This window comes from Mauremys mutica, chromosome 2, assembly GCF_020497125.1.
Source record: "Mauremys mutica isolate MM-2020 ecotype Southern chromosome 2, ASM2049712v1, whole genome shotgun sequence".
Lineage (NCBI taxonomy): Eukaryota > Metazoa > Chordata > Testudines > Geoemydidae > Mauremys > Mauremys mutica.
In genome coordinates this window covers 266790620-266814988 of record NC_059073.1, presented here as the reverse complement: position 1 = coordinate 266814988, position 24369 = coordinate 266790620, and the positions used below count along the sequence as shown (strand labels likewise).

The 24369-nt window shown below is 46.5% G+C and overlaps 1 protein-coding gene across 1 annotated transcript in view; it reads right to left on the bottom strand.

Annotated features, from left to right (window-relative positions):
* CCDC7 (coiled-coil domain containing 7) overlaps positions 1-24369 on the bottom strand; it is a gene marked incomplete at its 3' end in the record, with an annotated part of 176426 nt that overhangs the window by 113836 nt on the left and 38221 nt on the right. Inside the window, exons 7-12 of the mRNA XM_045004155.1 lie at positions 20179-20199; positions 20039-20071; positions 19149-19309; positions 10200-10264; positions 8969-9040; positions 6581-6656 (exon numbers count right to left, since the gene is read on the bottom strand). Of these exons, the coding sequence (XP_044860090.1) occupies positions 6581-6656; positions 8969-9040; positions 10200-10264; positions 19149-19309; positions 20039-20071; positions 20179-20199 (428 nt within the window). The remainder of the gene's footprint in view (positions 1-6580; positions 6657-8968; positions 9041-10199; positions 10265-19148; positions 19310-20038; positions 20072-20178; positions 20200-24369) is intronic.

Genomic DNA, 24369 nt, shown 5'->3' with positions numbered 1-24369 from the left:
CTGGTAACCGTTCTCGTCATCAGCCTATTGGCACATGGGGCAGTAACCATGCTGACTAGCATCCGTCAGGTCGATCAAGGGCTCCTGGCCCTAATTTTTTCTGGTGGATGGTGGATGGTGCAGTATGGCTGGTAACCATCGTCATCATAGCAACAGGGGGCTGAGCTCCATCAGCCCCCACCCTTCATGTGTAAAGAAAAGATTCAATTGCCCCTAGACTAGCAGAGGGATGCTGGGCTCCTCTCCTCCACACTCCTTACTGTCCTGTCTGGACTATCATAGCAGCTGGAGGTTGCCTTCCACTCATTTCTCACTAACAAGTCACTGTTGTGTCTTATTCCTGCATTCTTTATTACTTCATCACACAAGTGGGGGGACAATGCTACGGTAGCCCAGGAAGGCTGGGGGAAGAATGGAATCAACAGGTGGGGTTGTTGCAGGAGCACCCCCTGTGAATAGCATACAGCTCATAATTTCTGCTGGATCTGACACAGAGCAGCTGTGCTCTCTGGTTCTCTGATACAGTGGTTCTCTAGTACACTTGCCCAATTTCTAGACAGGACTGATTCTATTTTTAGATACCAAAAAGGAGGGATTGACTCAGGGAGTCATTCCCAATTTTGGCTTTTGCGCCCCTGGCTAAGAGCAGCCAGGGGCACTTATGACAGCAGCAAATGGTACAAAAGGACTGGTAGCCATAATCATCCTCACCAGTTCCAATTTATGGAAGGGTTTGGATGGTGCAGTATGACTGGTAACCATCTCTGCTGTCATGCAAAAGCAAAAGCATGCTGCTGTGTAGCGCTGCTGAATCGCCTCTGTGAGCGGCATCTATTACACATACGGTGAGAGTCACAACAAAAGGCAAAACAAGCTCCATGATTGCCATGCTATGGCATCTGCCAGGGCAATCCAGGGGAAAAAGGCGCGAAATGCTTGTCTGCCGTTGCTTTCCCAGAGGAAGGAGTGACTAACGACATTTACCCAGAACCACCCGCGACAATGATTTTTGCCCCATCAGGCACTGGGATCTCAACCCGGAAGTTCCAAGGGGCGAGGGAGGCTGCGGGAACTATGGGATAGCTAGGGAATAGCTACCCACAGTGCAACGCTCCAGAATCCGACGCTAGCCTCGGACCGCGGACGCACACCACCGAATTAATGTGTATAGTGTGGCCGCGCGCACTCGATTTTATAAAATCTGTTTTACAAAACCGGTTTATGCAAATTCGGAATAGTCCCGTAGTGTAGACGTACCCTGTAACTGTTGTTTTTTGGGATATGTGGCACATGTCCATTCCACTGTAGGTGTGTGCACATCTTGTACACAACTCTTGGAGATTTTTTCCTTAGCAGAACCTGCCCGGGTATCATGAGCACCCTCTGCTGCCTCGCACCACTGCACACAGGTATAAAGAGCAGAGCCACTCTAACTCCCCTCAGTTCCTTCCTATCACAATGTCTTCAATAAGAGAGGGAAAGGAGGGAGGGTCATGTAATGGACATGCACAACACATCTTGAAGAACAACAGTTACAGAAAAAGGTTGGTAACCGTTTCTTCTTCTTCAAGTGATTGCATATGTCTATTCCACTATAGGTGAGTAACAGGCAGTTTGAACTAACATGGGCTCGAAGTCTACTTGAACAGAGACTCTAGGACCACCTGCCCAAATCTGACATTGTCTCTACAGTGATGAGAGGTGGCACAGTGAGAGGTAATCATATCAATCGATTACTAGGTTGGCTGCCTTGCAAATGTCCTGAATGGGCACATGAGCCAGAAAGGCTGTGGAAGCTGCCTGTGATCTGGTCAAATGAGCCAGCTTACTTGGGGAGTATGATTCCAGCCAATCTGTAGCATAAACAAATACTGCTGGAAATCCAAGAAGAGTTCCTTTGAGTACCCTTATTCTGTCCAAAACCCCAACAAACTGTTGTGATGAAGACCTAAATGGCCTAGTCTGATCCAGGTAAAAAGCTAAATCTTTCTAACATCTAGCACGAAGCTTTTCTTCACTTTTACTCAAATGAGGCTTTGGAAAGAAAGTCAGTACATAATCTGCTTGGTTAATGTGAACACTGGAAACCACCTTATTTGGGAACTTTGGGTGTGGTCAAAGGTAAACCTTGTCTCTAAAGAAGATTATTTAAGAAGCTTCTGATACTAAGGCTTGAAATTCCCCTACTCTCCTGACTGAGGTAACAGCAACCAAAAAAGCCATAGAAAGGTGTAACATGTTGCCACTGGATCAAAGGAGGAAAACCCATCAATTTTACTAGAACTAAATTTAATTTCCATGGGGAAAGCTGGTTGGGTACCTGTGGATATCATAGAATATCAGGGTTGGAAGGGTTGTTTGATTTTAAGTAGCCTCAGTGAAGAATTTGGTGAGCTTCTTGAGAAAAGACTATTCTCAATAAGTGCCCAATCAAGAAACACTTAAGCTGACAATGGACTTTGATAGATGCCAATCCACATCTGAGCTTTCCTGGCAACAGGCTAACATGTGAACCATGGCATCGGCCTGTAAAGAACTGAGTCGTGCATGGACATGTGACTTGCCCATGTGACTCCAAAACTCCATCTTGTAGCTGTGATGCTGCATAGGAAAACACAAGGGGTTTCCACCCACAAGAGAGAGACTATATAAAGCCCTGGGAAATCCCTCCATTTTGTCTTCAGCTGGCTCAAGAGATAGCCTCTCCACCCACAAAGGATGCCTGAAAGAAACTGGAACAAAGGACAGTAACTACAGGGGTGTGAGTGATTGCTGGACCCAGACTAGAAGGAGGCTAGTCTGTCAAAGAAACTTATTGGAACATCTCTGAGGGTAAGATTTACCTGCATTTAGTTTCTTACTGTATTAGCTGTTGACTTGCGTGTTTTATTTTATTTTGTTTGGTAATTTACTTTGTTCTGTCTGTTATTACTTGGAACCACTTAAATCCTACTTTTTATATTTAATAAAATCACTTTTTACTTATTAATTAACCCAGAGTAAGTATTAATTCCTGGGGGAGCAAATAGCTGTGCATCTCTTTCTATCAATGTTATAGAGGACAAACAATTTATGAGTTTAGCCTGTATAAGCTTTATACAGAGTAAAACAGATTTATTTGGGGTTTGGATCCCATTGGGAACTGGATATCTGGGTGCTGTAGACAGGAGCATTTCTTAAGCTGTTTTCAGTTAAGCCTCCAGCTAATGGGGGATGTGGTTCAGACTTGGATCTGAGTTTGCAGCAGGCAAGCGTGTCTGGCTCAAACAAGACAAGGTACTGATGTCCCAAGCTGGCAGGGAAAACTGGCTCTGAGGTAGTCCCAGCACATCAGGTGGCAGTCCCAAAGAGGTTTCTGTGATCCAACCTGTCACAGTCCTGATAAACTTTACAATCCTCATGAGCAGGAGAAGCAGCCTCTTATCGCTGCCTCATCATGAAATTAACAAGAGGAGACTAAGGGTTGTTGAGATGGAATCCCATCCAACTCCTCCACAAGCGAATCCAGAGCATGAAGTTCCCTGTGCATGGTACCAGTCTCGGGGTGGGCAGATGTTGATCCTGTTGTAGATGCTTCTAATGCCTAGCTCAGGGGTAGGCAACCTATGGCACGGGTGCCGAAGGCGGCACACGAGCTGATTTTCAGTGGCACTCCCACTGCCTGGGTCCTGGCCACTGGTCAGGGGGGTCTGCATTTTAATTTAATTTTAAATGAAGCTTCTTAAACATTTTAAAAACCTTATTTACTTTACATACAACAATAGTTTAGTTATATATTATAGACTTAGAGAAAGAGACCTTCTAAAAATGTTAAAATGTATTACTGGCACGCGAAACCTTAAATCAGAGTGAATAAATGAAGACTCGGCACACCACTTCTGAAAGGTTGCCGACCCCTGGCCTAGCTGATGTAGTAGGGTGGGAAGGGAGCAGAGATGCTCTAGACTGTGGAGGGTAGCCCCAAGGGTTCCAAAAGGGCCACAGATACGGAGATGGGCCCCAGTTATGTCAGGCCATTGATCCTTAGAATGCTGAGGAATGCCATGGTGGACAGGCACCACACTGGCGCTGCTGAACATATCCAGCCCGAGACATGTAAGAGCTGACTTCAGAGTCTGATGAAGAGTCCGCTTTCTCAGACCAAGGGGGAGCTGATCCGTTGGTACCGGGGAGGTTCTCAGCCTGGAGCTGGAGATACCAGCAAGATCATTTCTGGCTTCCCTCTAGATAGTGCACCTCTCAAGAGGATTCTAACTGTAGCAGCCTCCAGCACCAAACAGTTTGTCAGGTCTGGAGCCGGAACTATTGAATCGTGTACACCAGACCCTAGTAACCAGGCAGGAGTCCTGAATAGCTGGGGAAATTGGTACCAACAGGTTCAACAATTCCCAAGCTGCCTCATAAGCCTCTGGCATAGACAGCACCAGAGAAGGCTCCTAGTTCTGCGGTACCAAATCTGTGTCAGTATTTCAGGAATTGGTTTTAAAAGACCTCCATGTCCTTGTCTCTATTCAGTGTGATCACTGAAGATTATGAAGACCCCAGTATCAAGTCTTTAGAGGACTTACATTGCCTCTTCTACAGTACTAATGATAAAGATCTGCCCTTCAACTCAGTCAGTTCAATGGGAGCACTCCTATTCACTCTGAGGTCTGGTCTACACTACGGGGCGGGGTCGAACTAAGGTACGCAACTTCAGCTACGCGAATAGCGTAGCTGAAGTCGAACTACCTTAGTTCGACTGACTTACCCGTCCAGACGCAGCGGGGTCGAACTCCGTGGCTCCAAGGTCGACTCCGCCACCGCTGTTCACGGTGGTGGAGTTCCGGAGTCGACCGGAGCGTGTGGGGAGTTCGAACTATCGCGTCTTGATTAGACGCGATAGTTCGAACTCCGAGAAGTCGAACTCACCGCGTCGACCCGCGCGATAAGTATGGACCTACCCTGAGTATTCACTCTGAGCAGAAAAGGCTGTGATGGTAGGCGAGGCACAGACTCCATGAGCCGATACTTGAGTCTGGCTCCCCTATCTTTCTTTGAACAGGGTTTGAACCCCCTAAAAATGTGACATTTGTCATTGTAGTGAGGTGATATGGCCTCCCTCTGAGCCAGAAAGGAAGGAACTACTCTCTGTGCCTAGGTGGGAGGAGTCAGGCTGGGTTCACCCCACCCACCAAAAGTTGAGAGGTGGGAGAGAAAATACAAAAGGCAGAGCTTCCAGCTCAACTGGAGCCCAGCCAGGGAAAGAGGCAGAGGTACCTTGTTTGCAGCAGGCCTCTGACTGCTGCCAAGCTCAAGCAGTGCCCTGACCCCAGAGGAGACCGAGTCCGCAGGGGAGCTGCTGGGACTACTGTTGGCAATATACCCCGGTGAGACGGAGGACACCCACAGAGCCAAGGTATCAAACAATGGGGTGGTAGGAAGTGGCCCAGGGAGACTATACTGTAGTCTGGTTGCGTGGTTGCCTGAATCCAGGTCAGTGTGTTGCAGCTGGATCCCCGCTGACCCAGTGGCAGAACACTCCAACACTGTTAGGGCCCTGGGCAGGGACCCGGTGGAGTAGCGGGGACCAGAGCCCATAGTGTGCTTGTTAGCTCTGCCCTGCCTGAGGGTCAGAGCCCATAGACTATTTGACCTGCCAAGAGGGTCGGGCCACTAACACCCGGCCTGCTAATTCCCCTGATGTTAGGCAGTGACCACAATGACAAAGTGAGGTGGTGTGGCCTCCCTCCAACCCAGAGGAAGAGAGATGCCTGCCCCTGCACTACACTCACTCACATGCACCCTTAGACACTTAAGACAGCTGGCATGAGTGACAGGACTTGAAGCCCAGAGAACGAGGTATGAAGACGGTACCAGTACTAAACAGAACCAGTGAATCCATGCTAATAAATACTTCTATATTTAAACTATGTACAAAAACTCTAAATTAGCCTAAAACTAACACAACAAGAACAACTGGTGGTAGGAAGGAAGGGCAGATCCACCCTTTATACCTGCATGCAGTGACACAAGGTAGCAGAGGGCACTCACACCACCCTGATTGGTACTGCTCAGGGAAAAATCTCTGACAATTGTGCAAGAGGCATGCACACACCTACAGTGGAATGGACTTGTACAATCACTCGAAGAATTCTTTTTTTCAGCCATCTCTAATTAATTCTTCATACGAACTAGGGAAAACACCATGGATCCAATCCATTCTTTTTGGAATTGCTGAAGATTACCACCATACATAAAATAGCCCTGATAAAATTCCTCATCCTGTATCTGAAAAAGGTGCAAGATAATTTAGTTTGAAAGATTAAATTTCTATGGTTCCTGAAAGCAAAAGCAACATTTGACAGACTAGGCAATGAAATCAGGAACAATGTGAAAAATTTCAGATGTTATCAACTATTGATACTACTCAACATAATTGTAGCAAGTAATTGCTTATGAATACTGTAGGGCTTTCAATTTAAATAGGTTTTATTTCTTGGCCTCAGATTATCATTTTATGAGTCAATACAGTGCCCTCTATCTCTATACACAGATGCCATGTACATAAATATATTTATCTGTTAGAAAAACTTCTTACCTTTGTAATTTATTTGTTTGTCTTTCAAATACTTTCATTATGTCTAGTATGCGAGTGCTCATTGTTTCAATTGTTTCTGTAGAAAAAAAATAAACTTGTCAAACGTTTATTTGCTATACAACTGTAAGCAGAGTCAGGATAAGCTCTACCCTGACATCTGGTGGTGAATTGTGGCGAGTTTTGGAAAAGAACTTCAGGGGCTGAGCTTGTTTGCATAAGAACACCCACACCGCCTAGCATGAGCCCACAGCTGCCCAAATGGTCACTTTGGCTGCTGTGGGATCCCCAGTTTCTCTGTTATCGGGGCAGGAAGAATAAAGTGTTGTTATCCTGATTATGTGAATCAAGGCCAGTGGAACTGTTTTATGACAGAGGGACTCACCATCAACTAAGTAGCACTCGCTAGAAAAGGGACATGGGTTCCAAAACCTAGTGAATTAAGAAAGCCTAAGGACAGGTATTTGTACCTGATTGTATTGGTCCCTTTTGAGGGTCTGAAACACCAATTGCACTGCCTTCTCTCTCCACTGTTGAATAGCAAAGCTAATTTTGTTTCTATTAAGAGTCTAGTTACAGGTTGCTGTGCTGAATTCACTTTGGGCCAATGGTGCACCAGCACTGTGGTTCCCCTAGTATAAGCTGAAATTACTAAGAGCTGAGATCACTTAGTGCTGTGTTAACTAGTTGGGAAGCCTGAAGATATATATTGCTAAGCAGCTGCCAGAGCGGAGCAGTTTGTGGGACGGCTGGAGTGGCCCACAGGACGGTGAGTGAAGTGGAGTGGAGCTGAGCAGTTTGCGGAATGGTTGAAGCGGCCCACGGGACAGTGAGTGGAGTGAAGCAGGGCAGAGCGGAGCAGTTCATGTCATGGCTGGAGCAGCTCACGGGATGGCTGGTGGAGTGGAGTGGCTCGTGATGAAGGCTGCAGCAAAACCCCATGGGGAGGCGGGGCAGTTGGCCTCAGACCACATAAGGTGCCCCTTAACACTTCATGAGCCCCTTCCCTGCACCCCATTTCCACCCAGGCTGGGGAGTAAAACTCTGCAGATAAGCTTTTGAACTCTGGGGCTGCACTGACCAGGAACAGAGACTTTTGGGGTGTGGGACTTTGGGGTGATCTTTTGGGTTGTTGGACTTAAGACCCCGAGGGGAAAAGGATACTGCCAAACTTACTTGGGAGTGGGTCTTTTGCTCATGGTTTGTGTTATGAATCCTGTTTGTGGTGTTTCCCCAACATAATGCTGCATTGTTTCTCTCCTTTATTAAAAGGATTTTGCTACACTCAGACTCTGTGCTTGCGAGAGGGGTAGTATTGCCTCTTAGAGGCGCCCGGGGGGTGGTATGTAATTGTCACAGGTCACTGGGTGGGGGCTCGAGCCGGTTTTTTATTGTGTTATTGAAACAGAACCCCTAGATACTGAACCCAGCCCCTACTGCTGCCAACTCAGAGGGGCAGAAGGGTTACACAAGAACTTTTAAAGGAAGCTATCAACATTGAAGAAAATTCGGCTTCATTTTTCTTCCTTAAATGTATTTGCTACGTCTATTACCTTTCCTTAAAAAGCCTCATAATCATTACTAATGGCCCTACATTAATAAAACTTTGCATCTGATGGGAAAAAATCATTTTTGGTATGAAGATCAGATTTCATTTCAAAGGGGCTAGTGTACAGAAGTGTGGATATGTCAAAGAGATGCCTCCTAGTGGTCAAGAGGACAGGAGAGTTGCTACCCTTCCTCAACCTGGGAGGTTCTCTCTTGAGTCTGAATGAAAACAGCAATCAGGATATGACAACCAAACCCACTTCTGCCTTTCAGGTCCACCTTTTTCTCCCCAAAAACCTCTGGGATCATCATAATTTAAAGAGTGGTTCCCAGATCAAATAAAGCAGAGACCAAGCCCATCTCTGCAAAGCTTCCATCAAAAAAAAGTGAAAAGTATTCCTTTTAACAGACTGACAACAAAAAAACACCCAAACACAAACACTTTTCCCTTCAAGTGTGTCTTTAAATCTGTTTAAGGTTAGAACAGCAAACAAAGTCCCACCAGAAAACAAAAAATAGCTTTAGAAGGTTTGCTGGCAGGGGTATAACAAGCCTTCCCATAATCCAGGCACACAAGACTGCTTCCACACTCCAAGCAGCCTACCAGCGGATTTACACCACCTCAAGTAAGCTACAGTCAGACTAACCAGATTCAGCCATTTCCCAGTACTATCAACCCTTTCTTTCTCAGATAAAAATCCCAAAGATGTGATCCTTGGACACTTCCCGGTCCCCCTGGGTCTCAATAGGGTGATACAACTCATTACAGGGTAAAAAAAAATCTAAAATATTTTGACTGACATTTTATATTTTAGCAAATCTTTAGAGGTCTTAACAACTTACGTGGTGTCAAGTCATCTTCAAGAGCATGTGTCATGCTCACTACATCCTCAGTTGCATGTTTCATTACAAGATCTGGAACAGAATCATAGAATATCAGGGTTGGAAGGGACCTCAGGAGGTCATCTAGTCAAACCCGCTGCTCAAAGCAGGACCAATCCCCAATTTTTGCTACAGATCCCTAAATGGCCCCTTCAAGGATTGGACTCACAACCCTAGGTTTAGGAGGCCAATGCTCAAACCACTGAGCTATCCCTCCCCCCAATAGAGTAATGTTTACATTATTGTAGTGCTGGTCAGTAAAAAAAAGCCATTTTATGCAATATTAACACTTGGATACCCTTTCTTAGAAATATTTTTAAATAATCTAACTTATATCACCAAATCACAAGTGAAAGCAAAATTGTGGTAATGTTATTTGCAAAAGGGTGGTGGGGTTCTTCTATTTACGCACCTTATTAGCAGGAGTTAGAATCCTGCATCAATCTGCTGAGTAAATTCTGGCTTTTACTTGTTGTGGGAGGAGCAACTCATTAACTCCATCAAAATATAGGTGAGGTAGGACTCACCTTCTTGTCAGAAGGAATTAAGGTTTGCGGCAGAGAAGTCTCTTATTAGAGGTCTCTGCATGCAATAACTAATCTTGGATAGAAATTTAAGTTGAGATTCATGCTATGTTGTTGCTGTTTCAACTACCAGTGAAGCCAAACCTCAGGAAAGGGTAAGCTTGAATACACTGACTTTGTATATTCTCTCTTTCCCAAAAAATCACATTTCCCTAGATGGACAATATTCAGTCCTAAGTCATTGACAGGTTTAAGGTATAAACTTGTGAACCATTAAAGCTAGAAAAAGCCAGAAAGTCCTCCTTTTGGGAAGTAAAAGAGGTATTCTTCCAGTCCTGGAAGTATATGATTTTAAAGAATATCACAGTGTTGTGATTTATAGAAAAACTATATTATGTCATGTTCCTCTCTCTCTCTGAGGCCAGTGAAGTGTTTTCATAGTAATTAGTGCAGCCTGGCTTCACAGATTAAATTGAAAAAACAATTCCACTCAAAATTGTAGAGCTTTTAAAACTATTTTGAACTATTTCTAAAATAATTATTTTGTAAGTATACCATACTAATAGAACACATGACAACATGGCTCTTTAATACCTTACATGAATAGAAGTGTTAACTTAAAATATTCTGCATTCCAAAATATGGAAATAAATCAATATCATTCTCACCTTCTAAAATAGCCTTTGGATCTCTATGACTTGACGGTACTGGGCTTGCTCGTTTTTTCTTTTCCCTGTCAAAATGTACAGTATTTCAAAGACTAAATCTAGTTTTAGAGAGATAATATCAAGTAGTAAAGATCAAAAAATTGTACCCACCTCAAAATTGTTCCAATCTAATGAGGAGAGTCCCCCATATTCTAAGGCCTATATTCTACCCTTGTTGCAGTGGTGGAATTCCCAGTGAGACCACTGGGAGTCTTATGAGAATAGAAGACAACCGCAAATGATTTTAATCTATCTATATTGCCAAGAAATACACAAATGTAACTCTGTTTTATTCCACATATTTTGTGCTATCTTAAAAGTAAGAAAACATTGGTATAACATTGAAATGCACATGCACAGTTATCTGCATTAAAATATTTTTAAAAGCAGGAAAATAAAAGTAATTTATAAATAAAATTGTATTTTTTACCTGCCTGTAAGCATTACTGTACATTGTACAGCTTCTTAAGCACCACTATTAATAAGGTTTCCATCCTAAATCCTTATCTTTATGGCTTAATAATTTAGTAACATTAAATGCAATTTATTGTACTTTTCATAAAGATCCCAACAGACTTTACAAAATGATATGTTCACACTATATAAATAGAACACTTCACCTGATATTGAAATCCAGCCTTTTCTGGGTGAAACACTAGCAGCATACACAAGCAACAGTGTTAGTGTAGGAAATGAAGAACACCATATACAACTGAAGATGCAAGGGGTAACTACAATCTGTTCACTGTACCTGTACTCCCAAACTGCATTTTATTCAGGAGTCTGGAGTTAATGTCTTATTCTAGTGAAAATGTCATGCAGGAGCGCTGGAACAGGGAGCAACAGGGGCCATGTCCCCCCATTCCCGTCCCACTTTTTACCAGCCATAAGGGTGAGCAACGGGGGTGAGGGGATGGAGAAGAGCAGAGAAGAGCGAGTGGTGGATGGGGTCTTGGGCGGAAGAAGGGGCACAAGGATGGGGGCTCAGGGAAAAGGGGTGGCATGAGGGTGGGGCTTCAGTGGGAATGGGCAGAATGAGGGCAGGGACTCAAGGAGAAGGGGCAATGAGGGGACAAGGCCTCAGGGGGGTGGTGTGACACAAGGCCACAGTTCAGGCACCTGTGCCCCCCACACACACACACACTTTTAAGGCGCTTCCTCCACTTCTTGTGTCATGTCATCAATCCTGGAGTAGATTCCCACCAGTGTTTCAGTACTGAACAGAGGAGAATTCCAGTCCACCCTGCAGTCTTCCTGTCTTGGGCCCTGAATTTGAGGCAGCAACCTGAGTTTGCTACCTAAACTCTGCCTTCCTAAAGCTATTTTCTCCTTCATGGTGAAACAGTCTCTACTTCTCTCTCACACACATACACAGACACAGAGAGAGAGAGAGAGAGAGAGAGAGAGAAAGGAGCGCTAAACCTACAAATGGTCGAAAAGCATACAATCCTTTTCCTCTCCAGAGAAATGATAAAGTAAATCCTTTAAACAGAATACTACTGCAATGGCCACCATCTTAGCCAACACACCAGGAACTGAACCAGGGACATCCAGAGTTAAAAAAAGCATAAGCTGTCATAGCTTGAGCTAAACAGACACACACACTATAGCTGGGGCTATAACAACTCCTATCCTTTACAGATCAACATGGAGGGGAACCTGTAAAACAGATAGAAAGAAACACACACACCAGTGGGTTACACTAACACAGTCATTGCCTTTTCTTCTTCAGAGCAGAGGCAGTCTTTCAAATGTATGCTGAAGTGAGTAGTGTTACAGTTGTGAGGATCTGACCTTCTCCAGCCCAACCAAATCACTGACCTGTTAATTTATTCCCATCCCCTAATTGTTAGCCTGCACTTGCTCATATGCTCCAGGCTGGCTTTCTGAGAGGCTAACAGGCTTCAACTATTTTGTGGTTAACCCTTGCCCCTTGATTCCAGGCCTGATGTCCACGCCTTTGAAACCCAGGAACGCTCCAGCATCTCCTGGGTAGTATACCCCATCTCAGTATTTTTAACAGATACAAGTGGTCAGGACTCTAACTACTATATTTCACCTGAAAGACTGCACCTTTGAAGTGCTGTACCACAGCACACCACTGGTCATCTTAGTTGCACTTTTTAATTACAAATAGTCACTGATAGCCCATTACTTTAAAACAAATATTTACAGAACAGTTGAATAAAAAATGTACTTGAAACCAGTTTTTTCCATCCTTGACAGAGTATAAAGGAACTCCCCATTTTCCACCCTTGCCCCATCTTCAAAGGTTTCCATTCTGTTCACCAGAATTGGACTCCCCTTTGGAGGTATTCAGTGCCACTCCGCAGCTAGAAGAGTCAGTGTAGAGAAATTAAAAACATTTCACCTTCCTTGTGAAGAAGCAGTTTGATTTCACATATCTCCCAGCCTCAGATCAGAAATAATATCTTAATTTTTCCTTTTCAGAAGTAGGGCAACTTGCATATTGCTATGGGCATTTTCTGGACCCGCTTAAAAAAGACGGTTACTCACCTTTGTAACTGTTGTTCTTCGAGATGTGTTGCTCATATCCATTCCAATTAGGTGTGCGCGCGCCACGTGCACGTTCGTCGGAAGACTTTTACCCTAGCAACACTCGGTGGGTCGGCTGAGCGCCCCCTGGAGTGGCGCCGCTATGGTGCCGAATATATACCCCTGCCGACCCATCCGCCCCTCATTTCCTTCTTGCCGGCTACTCCGACAGTGGGGAAGGAGAGCGGGTTTGGAATGGATATGAGCAACACATCTCGAAGAACAACAGTTACAAAGGTGAGTAACCGTCTTTTCTTCTTCGAGTGCTTGCTCATATCGATTCCAATTAGGTGATTCTCAAGCCTTACCTAGGCAGTGGAGTCGGAGTGCGATGTCGCGGAGTGTAAGACCGCTGAGCCAAAGGCAGCATCATCTCTAGATTGCTGAACCAATGCGTAATGCGACACAAAGGTGTGGATGGAAGACCAGGTAGCCACCCGACAAATTTCCTGGATGGGAACATGGGCCAGGAAGGCGACAGAGGAGGCTTGAGCCTGAGTAGAATGGGCAGTGAGATGTGCAGCGGGAACATGTGCCAAGTTATAGCACGCCCGGATACATGATGTCACCCAAGAAGAAATTCGTTGGGAGGAGACCGGCATGCCCTTCATTCGGTCAGCGACGGCTACAAAGAGCTGAGGAGACCGCCGGAAGGGCTTGGTTCTCTCAATATAAAAGGCGAGAGCCCTACGGACATCCAAGGTGTGTAGTTGTTGTTCCCGACGTGATGAGTGCGGTTTCAGGAAGAAAACCGGGAGGAAAACGTCTTGATTGACATGGAATGCAGAAACCACTTTAGGGAGGAATGCCGGGTGTGGTCGGAGCTGTACCTTGTCCTTACGGAAGACTGTGTAAGGGGGATCTGCAGTGAAAGCATGAAGTTCCAAAACTCGTCTAGCCGATGTAATAGCGACGAGAAAGGCCGTCTTCCAGGAGAGGTACAGCAACGAGCAGGTAGCCAAAGGCTCAAAGGGGGGACCCATGAGCTTAGCCAACACCAGGTTTAGGTCCCAGGTAGGGGTCGGCCTCCTGATTTGAGGGTACAGTCGTTCCAAACCTCTAAGAAACCTGGAAACCATGTGGTGAGAGAAAACTGTACTGCCCGCCTCGCCCGGATGGAGGGCGGAAATGGCTGCAAGATGCACCCGTATAGACGAGACTGACAAGTTTTGCTCCTTAAGGGACCATAAGTAGTCCAGGATAGTGGGGATGGACACCTGACTCGGAAGGAATCCCCGCTGAGTGCACCAGCAGGAGAAGCGCTTCCACTTGGCAAGATATGTCATTCGCATGGAAGGTTTTCTACTCCCCAATAGGACTTGTTGCACCACATCCGAACAGCGCAACTCCGATTGGCTTAACCAGAGAGCAGCCATGCTGTCAGATGAAGGGACTGCAGGTCCGGGTGGTGAAGCTTGCCGAAGTCCTGGGATATGAGGTCTGGGTAGAGTGGCAAGGGGATCGGATCCGCCACTGAGAGGTCAAGCAACTGGGTGTACCAATGTTGCCTCGACCACGCTGGAGCAATCAGGATTAGGTGAGCCCTGTCCCTGCGGAGCTTGAGGAGGACTCTGTGGACAAGCGGAAACGGAGGGAAGGCATAAAAGAGGTGCTCATTCCACAGGATCAGGAACGCATCCGAGAGGGAGCCCGGGGAGCGACCCTGCAGGGAGCAGAACAGCTGGCACTTCCGGTTTTGCCGGGAGGCGAAGAGGTCTATGAGGGGAAATCCCCACTTTTGGAAGACAGAATAGAGAACGTCTGGACGGATGGACCACTCATGAGTGAGGAAGGATCTGCTCAATTGGTCCGCCAAAGTGTTCCGGACTCCAGGGAGAAAGGATGCTACCAGGTCTATTGAGTGGGTTATGCAAAAGTCCCATAGTAGAATCGCCTCCCGACAAAGGGGGAGGATCATGTTCCCCCCGCTTGTTTATATAATACATGGCCGTTGTGTTGTCTGTGAAAACTGAGACACAACGACCCTGCAACTGATTCTGGAACGCCTGACATGCCAGGCGGACTGCTCTCAACTCCCAGACGTTTATGTGTAACGCCAACTCTTGAGAGGACCAGAGGACTTGAGTGCGAAGGTGCCCCAGATGAGTGCCCCATCCCAGGGATGATGCGTCCGTTGTCAAGGACACAGAGGGTTGTGGCGGATGGAATGGGAGGCCCGCACACACCAGGGACTGCGTCCTCCACCAGTTGAGGGAGGCTAGGATGTTCAATGGGATGGTAAGTATCATGTCCATGGCGTCCCTGCCTGGGCGGAATGTCGAGGCGAGCCAAGTTTGAAGGGGCCTCATGCGCAGTCTGGCGTGCTTTGTTACGAATGTGCACGCTGCCAAGTGGCCGAGGAGGGCAGAGGCAAGTGCGAGCTGAGGTTGTCGGGAAGTCTCGGAGCGTTTGTATGAGGGAGACAATTGCCTGAAATCGAGGCAAAGGCAAACTGGCTGTTGCGAGAGTGGTGTCTAGCATCGCCCCGATGAACTCTATTCTTTGCGTAGGCACTAGAGTGGATTTCTCTAGATTGATTAGCAGGCCTAGACGCATGAACAGGTTCTTGATGATGTGCACGTGCATGGTGACTTGTGCCTCCAAGGTCCCTCAAATCAGCCAGTCGTCGAGGTATGGGAAAACATGAATGCGACTACAGCCATGCACTTTGTAAACACCCGCGGGGCCGTGGAGCGGCCGAAGGGGAGGACTGTGAACTGAAAGTGCTGGCGGCCCACCAGAAACCGTAAATACCGTCTGTGCGGAGGGTAGATGGAAATGTGGAAATATGCGTCCTTCATGTCGAGAGCAGCGTACCAATCTCCGGGATCGAGGGAAGGGATGATGTCCCCAGGGATACCATGCGGAACTTGAACTTCTTCATGAACTTGTTCAGTCCTCGCAGGTCCAGGATAGGTCGAAGGCCCCCCTTCGCCTTGGGGATTAGGAAGTATCGGGAATAAAAGCCCTTGCCCCTTGAGTGCTCCGGTACCTCCTCTACAGCTCCGATGGCACGGAGTTTGAGTACCTCTTGTAAGAGGAGTTGCTCATGAGAGGGGTCCCTGAAGAGGGACGAGGGGGGGGGTGGGAGGGCAGGGTTGAAATAAACTGCAGGTGGTATCCCGACTCCACCGTGCGAAGGATCCAACGATCCGAGGTGAGTTGGGACCATGCAGGGAGGAAGGAAGAAAGGCGGTTGCAAAACAAAAAGGGCGCATCCTCAAAAGTTTGGTTTGGGTCCCGCAGATGGTTTAGCGGAACCAGAATTGTTGCCCCCTTGAGGTCCAGACTGACGTCTACGATTAGGGTGACCTCGACGCCTAGCAAAGTCCTGCCTTGGACGGGGTAGGGGGTAAGGGCGCTGAGGCTGGGGGCGGAAGGACCGTCTCTGAGTCTGAGGGATATGCATTCCGAGTGAACGCATGATCACCTGGTTGTCCTTCAGACTCTGTAGCCTGGGGTCTGTCTTCTGTGAAAATAGGCCCTGGCCAGCAAATGGTAGGTCCTGGATTGTGTACTGAAGTTCAGGTGGTAGGCCCGACACCTGAAGCCACGAAATACGTCGCATCGCTATGCCAGAGGCGACTGTACGAGCTGCCGAATCTGCAGCGTCCAGGGAGGCCTGGAGCAAGGTACGCGCTACCTTTTTGCCTTCCTCCAACAATGCTGAGAACTCTTGTCTGGAGTCCTGAGGCAGCAGATCAGAAAACTTGCTTACTGACTGCCAGGTGTTATAATTTTACCTGCTCAACAGGGCCTGGTGGTTCGCTACCCTTAGTTGGAGGCCCCCCACGGAATAGACCTTTCGGCCTAATAGGTCCATGCGTCTAGCCTCCTTAGATTTTGGGGCAGGGGCTTGTTGGCCATGGCGCCCCCTCTCATTAACAGATTGCACAACTAATGAAGAGGGAGGGGGGTGTATATACAAGTACTCGTAGCCCTTGGAGGGCACCAGGTATTTCCGTTCAACACCTCTGGCAGTCGGCTGGATGGATGCCGGAGATTGCCAGATAGTATCTGCTCTGGCCTGGATTGAATGAATAAAAGGGAGGGCCACCCGGGTGGGTACCTCCACTGACAAAATATGTATGACAGGGTCTTCCATCTCCAGGACTTCCTCTATGGTCAAGTTGATGTTCTGTGCCACCCGCCGGAGGAGGTCCTGATGTGACCAAAGGTCAATGGGAGTGGTCCCGATGTGGATGTGCCTGCTACTGCCTCGTCTGGGGAAGAGGAGGAAGACAGCCCCGGAACGAGTAGGTCCGGAAGCGGCTCCTGGTCCTGGGCAACATCGGGGGCTGGGGAAGCGTGGACGTCCGGCGTGGGCGCTGAAGCGTCCTCTGTACCAGCCGGTGGAGGCCGGCTAATCGTTGCCTCTGGCACGCGGTGCTCCGCAACAACGGGACGCGGCGTCACAGCAGGTTTGCCTTGGGCCTGATGGTATGCCCAAGGCATCCAAAAGGGCCATTGTTGTGGTCCGTAGTCTGGGCAATGAGGTCTCTGGGTGACTCTGCTGTTATTGTCCGAGTCCCCATAGGAAGCAGAGTCTGCATGGGATGAGACCGATGCGTGTCGAGACGGCCATGGAGGAGCTGTGCTGGTATGGGGCGGGTCTCTGTAGACCGACGACCCGTGTGCCCCATGCAGTACCGGAGACCAATACCGGGAGTCGTACCGGTACCGGGACGGAGATCGAGACCTACTACCAGCACGGTGCCGGGAGGTCAACCGATGTCTTGAATCCCTGCGTCCCGACCTGCTACGGGAAGCGTGGTGCCGGGATCGGTGCCGGGACTGGACGCGGCGCCTGGAGTACCGCGTCGGCGAACGGGATCGTGATCGGTGCCGCGAGTACGACCAGTGCCTAGATGGATATCGGTACCGGGACTGCGAACGGTGCCGGGATCGGGATCGATGACTGAACCTCGACCGTCTGCGGGATCTGGATCTGGAACGGCGATGCTCGACGGTGCCCTGCGAGGGAGACCTCATCATGGCTGGCTTGCCTAATGATTGAGGAGCCCGCACCGGCGGTGCCGGGGGCTGAGGCAGCCCGGGGTCCATTAGGGCGATCAAGTCCCTCGCCGTTGAAAATGTCTCCGGCGTAGAGGGCACAGGAAGCTCAACCATGGCGTGAGCCGGGGAGCTGACGGGCACCGGACTCGACGGGCCTTGCGAGGCCGGAATCGACGATGCGGCAGGTGTCGGTGCCGCGGCAGTTGAGGGTGCCGGGCAGTCCGACCTCGGTGCGCGCTCAGACTGCGTCGCAGATGCGGGTGCCGCAGGAGCCTTGCGCTTCTTGCCACGTAGGGAGAGTGACCAGTGCTGGGTATGAGTAGGCTGCTGGCTAGGGGCCCTTGCGGTGCCGGTGCTCCCCGGTGCCGTGGCTGGTGCCGATGCAGGAGAAGTGAGAGCTGTCTCCATTAGGAGCTGCTTGAGGCGAATGTCCCGCTCCTTCTTTGTCCGGGGTTTAAATGTCTTGCAAATGTGGCACTTGTCCGCGAGATGGGATTCGCCCAGGCACCTGAGACAGGAGCTATGAGGGTCTCCTGTGGGCATCGGCCTATGACAGGTCAAGCACGGTTTAAACCCCGGTGAACTGGGCATGGGCCCGGTACCGGGTGAGGGAAAAGGGCTAAGCCCCGATCCCTCTCAACTATTTACACTAACTACTACTAACAGTAATAAAAGTTAACTATAAATACAAAATACTGAACTATATAAACAATAAACAGGAAAAACGAGCGAAAAGCTAGGGAAGTGGAGGACAGCTAAGCCGCGCTCCACTGTTCCAACGACCGACACGGGCGGTAAGAAGGAACTGAGGGGCGGATGGGTCGGCAGGGGTATATATTCGGCACCATAGCAGCGCCACTCCAGGGGGCGCCCAGCCGACCCACCGAGTGTTGCTAGGGTAAAAGTCTTCCGACGAACGTGCACGCGGCACGCGCGCACCTAATTGGAATCGATATGAGCAAGCACTCGAAGAAGTCGTCACATTTTTATATAATTTAATTTAAACTCTGTCACTCTTAAATCTTCAAATTATGATTCAATTTCTGCTTTGGAACATAATGTCTAGGGTGATCAGACAGCAAGTGTGAAAAATCGGGACTGGGGTGGGGAGTTATAGGAGCCTATATAAGAAAAAGACCCCAAAATCAGGACTGTCCCTATAAAATCAGGACATCTGGTCACCCTAATAAGGTCAGAAGAACATTTAAATAGGCAATTTTCCCTATATTTATTTGTACATTATAGGTCAAAAGAACATTTTCAAATTCTCAATTTTCTTCTGTATTTCACTCTTCTTCTATATTTAATAATCCCTATACTAATTTACAGTTCTCTTACTGCTTGGCTGCAGGAATCTGGATGGACTTGGGCAGGTCTTGAACACGGCCTTTCAGTTCTTCAAGCTTTTGGATGCGTTGCACTAATTTAGCAATGTTATTTGTTATGTCTTTATCAGCCAAAGGTAGCTGCCAATCTGGAATAAGTTCATCTTCTCCTAGCTGAAATATCATTAGACAATGACATAGTCAATCTCGAAAGATCTATTTACAATACAGTGAGAAAAAAGCATCTGTTATAAAATATTTTTCTCCATAGCCATAAGCAAGCATAAATCTTTAGAATGCTAGCATTCTATAAACATGACTCTGTTTATAGAACTTACATAGTGAGAAATAGTGTTGGTAGTTTGTTTGCTTTTTGCAACTGATTGTCAATGGTCTGTTCACACACCACAGATGCTCAAAATGGATGGCTGACTCTGTATTCTGATTATTTTCAACAAAAAATATAATGAACTAGCCATGTCAGCTGAGTATTTTTAATATTATTGCACATCTTGCTATATATTATAGATCATACGAGGGAAGCAAGAACTATAAGGAGTTCAAAGTGCTAATGTACTCTAGAAATTTTCAAAAAGGTGTCTTGTGAAAAAGGATTCTAAAAGATTTTAATGTAATAAAACACTTTCTCTAACAAACTACATTACCAAGGATAGCCCTGAGCAATTGTTTTTGGTGGTGTGATTATTTGTTTGTTTTGCTGATTGTTTTTTTGGAGGAAAGTCACAATTTCTGACCATACCAGCAGAGTCTCAATCTTAACTATAATGTATTTATATATGAGAGCTAAGGAGGTGTTTGATTAAAACTCTCACTATATCCTAGTTCTTTCTTATCAAAATTAAGCCAAAACTAAAACCAACAATTTTTAGGTGTTAGATTTACCTCTTCCGTCTGCTGAACTATCTTTCCAAACCACTTTAAGAGAAAAATATAAAGATTATCAGCCATTGGCAATCAGAATTCTACTTCAAAATAAAAGCATGAAAATGACAAAATACTGTATGTCAAAACAAAATGCTTACCTTAAGCAAAGACTCTAATATCTAGAAAAACAAAAGTTAAGATCACTACATATTTTAAACAAACATACTATAATTAGAATTCAAGTATTATAAGTATGCCAAATATATGTTTCATATTGGTAGCCATGTTAGTCTGTATCAGCAAAAAGAACGATGAGTACTTGTGGCACCTTGGAGACTAACAAATTTATTTGAGCATGAGCTTTCGTGAGCTAAAGCCCACTTCATCAGATGCATGCAGTGGAAAATACAGTAGGAAGATTAGATAGATAGATAGATAGATAGATAGATACACAGAGAACATGAAAAAATGGGTGTTGCCATACCAACTCTAATGTGACTAATTGATTAAAGTGGGCTGTAATCAGCAGGAGAAAAAAAACTTTTGTAGTGATAATCAGAATGGCCCATTTCAAACAGTTGACAAGAAGGTGTGAGCAACAGTAGGGGCGAAATTAGCCTGGGGAAATAGTTTTTAGTTTGTGTAATGACTCATCTACTCCCAGTCTTTATTCAAGCCTAATTTAATGGTGTCCATTTTGCAAATTAATTCCAGTTCTGAAGTTTCTTGTTGGAGTCTGCTTTTTAAGTTTTTTTGTTGAATAATTGCGACTTTTAGGTCTGTAATTGAGTGACCGGGAGGTTGAAGTGTTCTCCAACTGGTTTTTTAATATTATAATTCTTGACATCTGATTTGTGTCCATTTATTCTTTTGTGTAGAGACTGTCCGGTTTGGCCAATGTACATGGCAGAGGGGCATTGCTGGCACATGATGGCATATATCACATTGGTGTATGTGCAGGTGAACAGCCTCTGATAGTGTGACTGATGTGATTAGGTCCTATGATGGTGTCCCCTGAATAGATATGTGGACAGAGTTGGCAATGAGCTTTGTTGCAAGGATAGGTTCCTGGGTTGGTGTTTTTGTTGTGTGGTGTGTGGTTGCTGGTGAGTATTTGCTTCAGGTTGGGGGGCTGTCTGTAAGCGAGTATTGGCCTGTCTCCCAAGATTTGTGAGAGTGAGGGATCGTCCTTCAGGATAGGTTGTAGATCTTTGATGATGCGCTGGAGAGGTTTTAGTTGGGGACTGAAGGTGACAGCTAGTGGTGTTCTGTTACTTTCTTTGTTGGGCCTGTCCTGTAGTAGGTGACTTCTGGGTACTATTCTGGCCCTGTCAATCTGTTTCTTCACTGCAGCAGGTAGGTATTGTAGTTGTAAGAACGCTTGATAGAGATCTTATAGGTGTTTGTATCTGTCTGAGGGGTTGGAGCAAATGCGGTTGTATCTTAGAGCTTGGCTGTAGACAATGGATCATGTGGTGTGGTCTGGATGAAAGCTAGAGGCATGTAGGTAAGTATAGCGTCAGTAGGTTTCTGGTATAAAGTGGTGTTCATGTGACCATCGCTTATTAGCACTGTAGTGTCCAGGAAGTGGATCTCTGTGGAGTACTGAGTCTGGAGATCATAGTGGATCACAATGTAAATATGAGTGAACAATGTAACACAGTTGCAAAAAACAAAAAAAAATTAAGCAAACATCATTCTGGGATGTATTAGCAGGAGTGCTGTAAGCAAGACATGAAAAATAATTATTTCGATCTACTCCACACTGATTAGGCCTCAACTGGAGTATTGTGTCCAGTTCTGAGCACCACATTTCAAGAAAGATGTGGACAAATTGGAGAAAGGCCAGAGAAGAGCAACAAAAATTATTAAAAGTCTAAAAAACCTGACCTATGAAGGAAGATTGAAAAATTGGGTTTGTTTAGTCTTGAGAAAAGAAGAATGAGAGGGGACGAGGTAACAGTTTTCAATTACATAAGATTGTTACAAGGAGGAGGGAGAAAAATGTTTCTCCTTAATCTCTGCGGACAGGACAAGAAGCAATAGGCTTAAATTGCAGCAAGGGCAGTTTAGGTTGGACATTAGGAAAAACTTCCTGTCAGGGTGATTAAGCACTTGAATAAATTGACTAGGGAGGTTGTGGAATCTCCATCATTGGAGATTTTTAAGAGCAGTTATACAAACATCTGTCAGGAATTGTCTAGATAATACTGAGTCGCCATGAGTGCAGGAGACTGGACTAGATGACCTCTCAAGGTCCCTTCCAGTCCTACGATTCTATGATTCTATGGCAGGGGTAGGCAACCTATGGCACGCATGCCAAAGACGGCACACAAGCTGATTTTCAGTGGCACTCACACTGCCTAGGTCCTGACCACCAGTCCAGAGGACTCTGCATTTTAATTTAATTTTAAATGAAGCTTCTTAAACATTTTAAAAATCTTATTTACTTTACATACAACAATAGTTTAGTTATATATTATAGACTTATAGAAAGAGACCTTCTAAAAACGCTAAAATGTATTACTGGCACGCGAAACCTTAAATTAGAGTGAATAAATGAAGACTCGGCACACCACTTCTGAAAGGCTGGCGACCTCTGTTCTGTGGTAACCGCAGATGCTATTCTAACTGCTGAGCCTGCTGCATCCAGCCTAATCTGCAGAGATGTTTTCACAACTAGTCTTCCCTCACTGACCAGGAAAGAGTACTTCTGCCTTGTGTTCTTCAGAAGCAGTTCTTTGAATTTCTCCATAGAGCTCCATAAATTAAGACTGTACTGCCTCAGCAAAGCCTGCTGGTTAGCAATTCGAAGTTGCAAACCCCCAGTTGAATTAATCTTCCTGCCTAATAAGTCCAGTCTCTTTGCATCCTTTGTATTTGGGGTGGAAGCCTGATACCCTTATCTCTCTCTCTCATTAGCCACTGTCACAACTAAAAACTCTGGAGGTGGGTGAGTGTAAAGGTATTCAAAACCTCGGGAGGGCACATAGTATTTTCACTCTGCCCTCTTCAAGGTGGGTGGCAATGAAGATGGGGTCTGATGTAGAACCTTTATGGGCTCTACATTACCTCATTAATTGGCAGAGCTACCCTGGAGGGACCTACAATTGACAAAATGTCAGTCAGACGTGTGAGGACTCCCTGACCTCTTCAACCTGTATTCCCAAGTCTGCAGCCACTCTCTTTAACAACTCTTAATAGGCTTTAAAATCATCAGGAGGGAGTGAAGTTGCCTCCGAAGAAATTGCTTCTTCTAGAGAGGAAAAAGTCAAGACTGGAGGTGGTTGAATCTCTTCCACAGGCTGTTTCTTTGCCTATAGGACCTCTTCCTGATGTTCAGTACTGGCTCTGGTACTGGACTCTGGAGCAGCTTGGTGAGCAGACTCCCCCAGTCTAGACAAGGGCACTGAGTATGCATTGTGAGGGGAAGATCCGGAACCTGGGGGTACCCCCGCCCCCCAAGAAAGGCTACGACACAGTGCCAGAACTCAGTGAACTGGCCATGTTGCCATGGGAGCTCCCATAGTGGGATCCCGATAGTGGCCAGGAAGAAAGCATCTGTGAGGAGACTGGTGGGTCCTGCTTCAGCCTTGTGATACGTAAGATCCCACCTCTGAGTCCAACTACAAAGATTCCCCTTCCTCTGACTATAGAGGGGCTGATCCAGTTGGGGCCAGGGACTGGTGCCAAGAGCATCTGATGGGTGGTATGTCACCATCATTACTGGCTTCTCCTTGGATGGTACCAAAGGCTGGGATGACTGGGAAGTAGGCAACTGTGGTACCGCAGGTTGAACGGTTGGAGCTGGTACCAGATGGGGCAATGGTGCAGAGGGATCCTACTGCTGTACTGATGGAGACATTGGCACTGAGAGGCAGAGCAAATTTCTTACAGCTGCAAATGCCTCCAGGGTAGTCGACACCAAAATGGTATCTTGTTACTCTGCTGAATAAGTTATAATAATTGGAGATATACCAATCTCCTAGAACTGGAAGGGACCTTGAAAGGTCATTGAGTCCAGCCCCCTGCCTTCACTAGCAGGACCAATTTTTTTGTCTCAGATCCCTAAGTGGTCTCCTCAAGGATTGAACTCACAATCCTGGGTTTAGCAGGCCAATGCTCAAACCACTGAGCTATCCCTCCCCCAGAAGTTGATAGTGCCACTTCTAGCACCAGGCTCAATGATGCCCTTTTCAGTGCCAGAGCCAATTGAGCTAGCTGAGGCGCTGGTTGGGAAGAGGAGTGCTTAGGTTTCATATGCACTCTTCTCACTTCTCTTACCAGACTTGGAGGGTGGAGATCTTCCAGGCCAAAACCTCCTTGGAAGTCTTATATTTCTTCCTCAG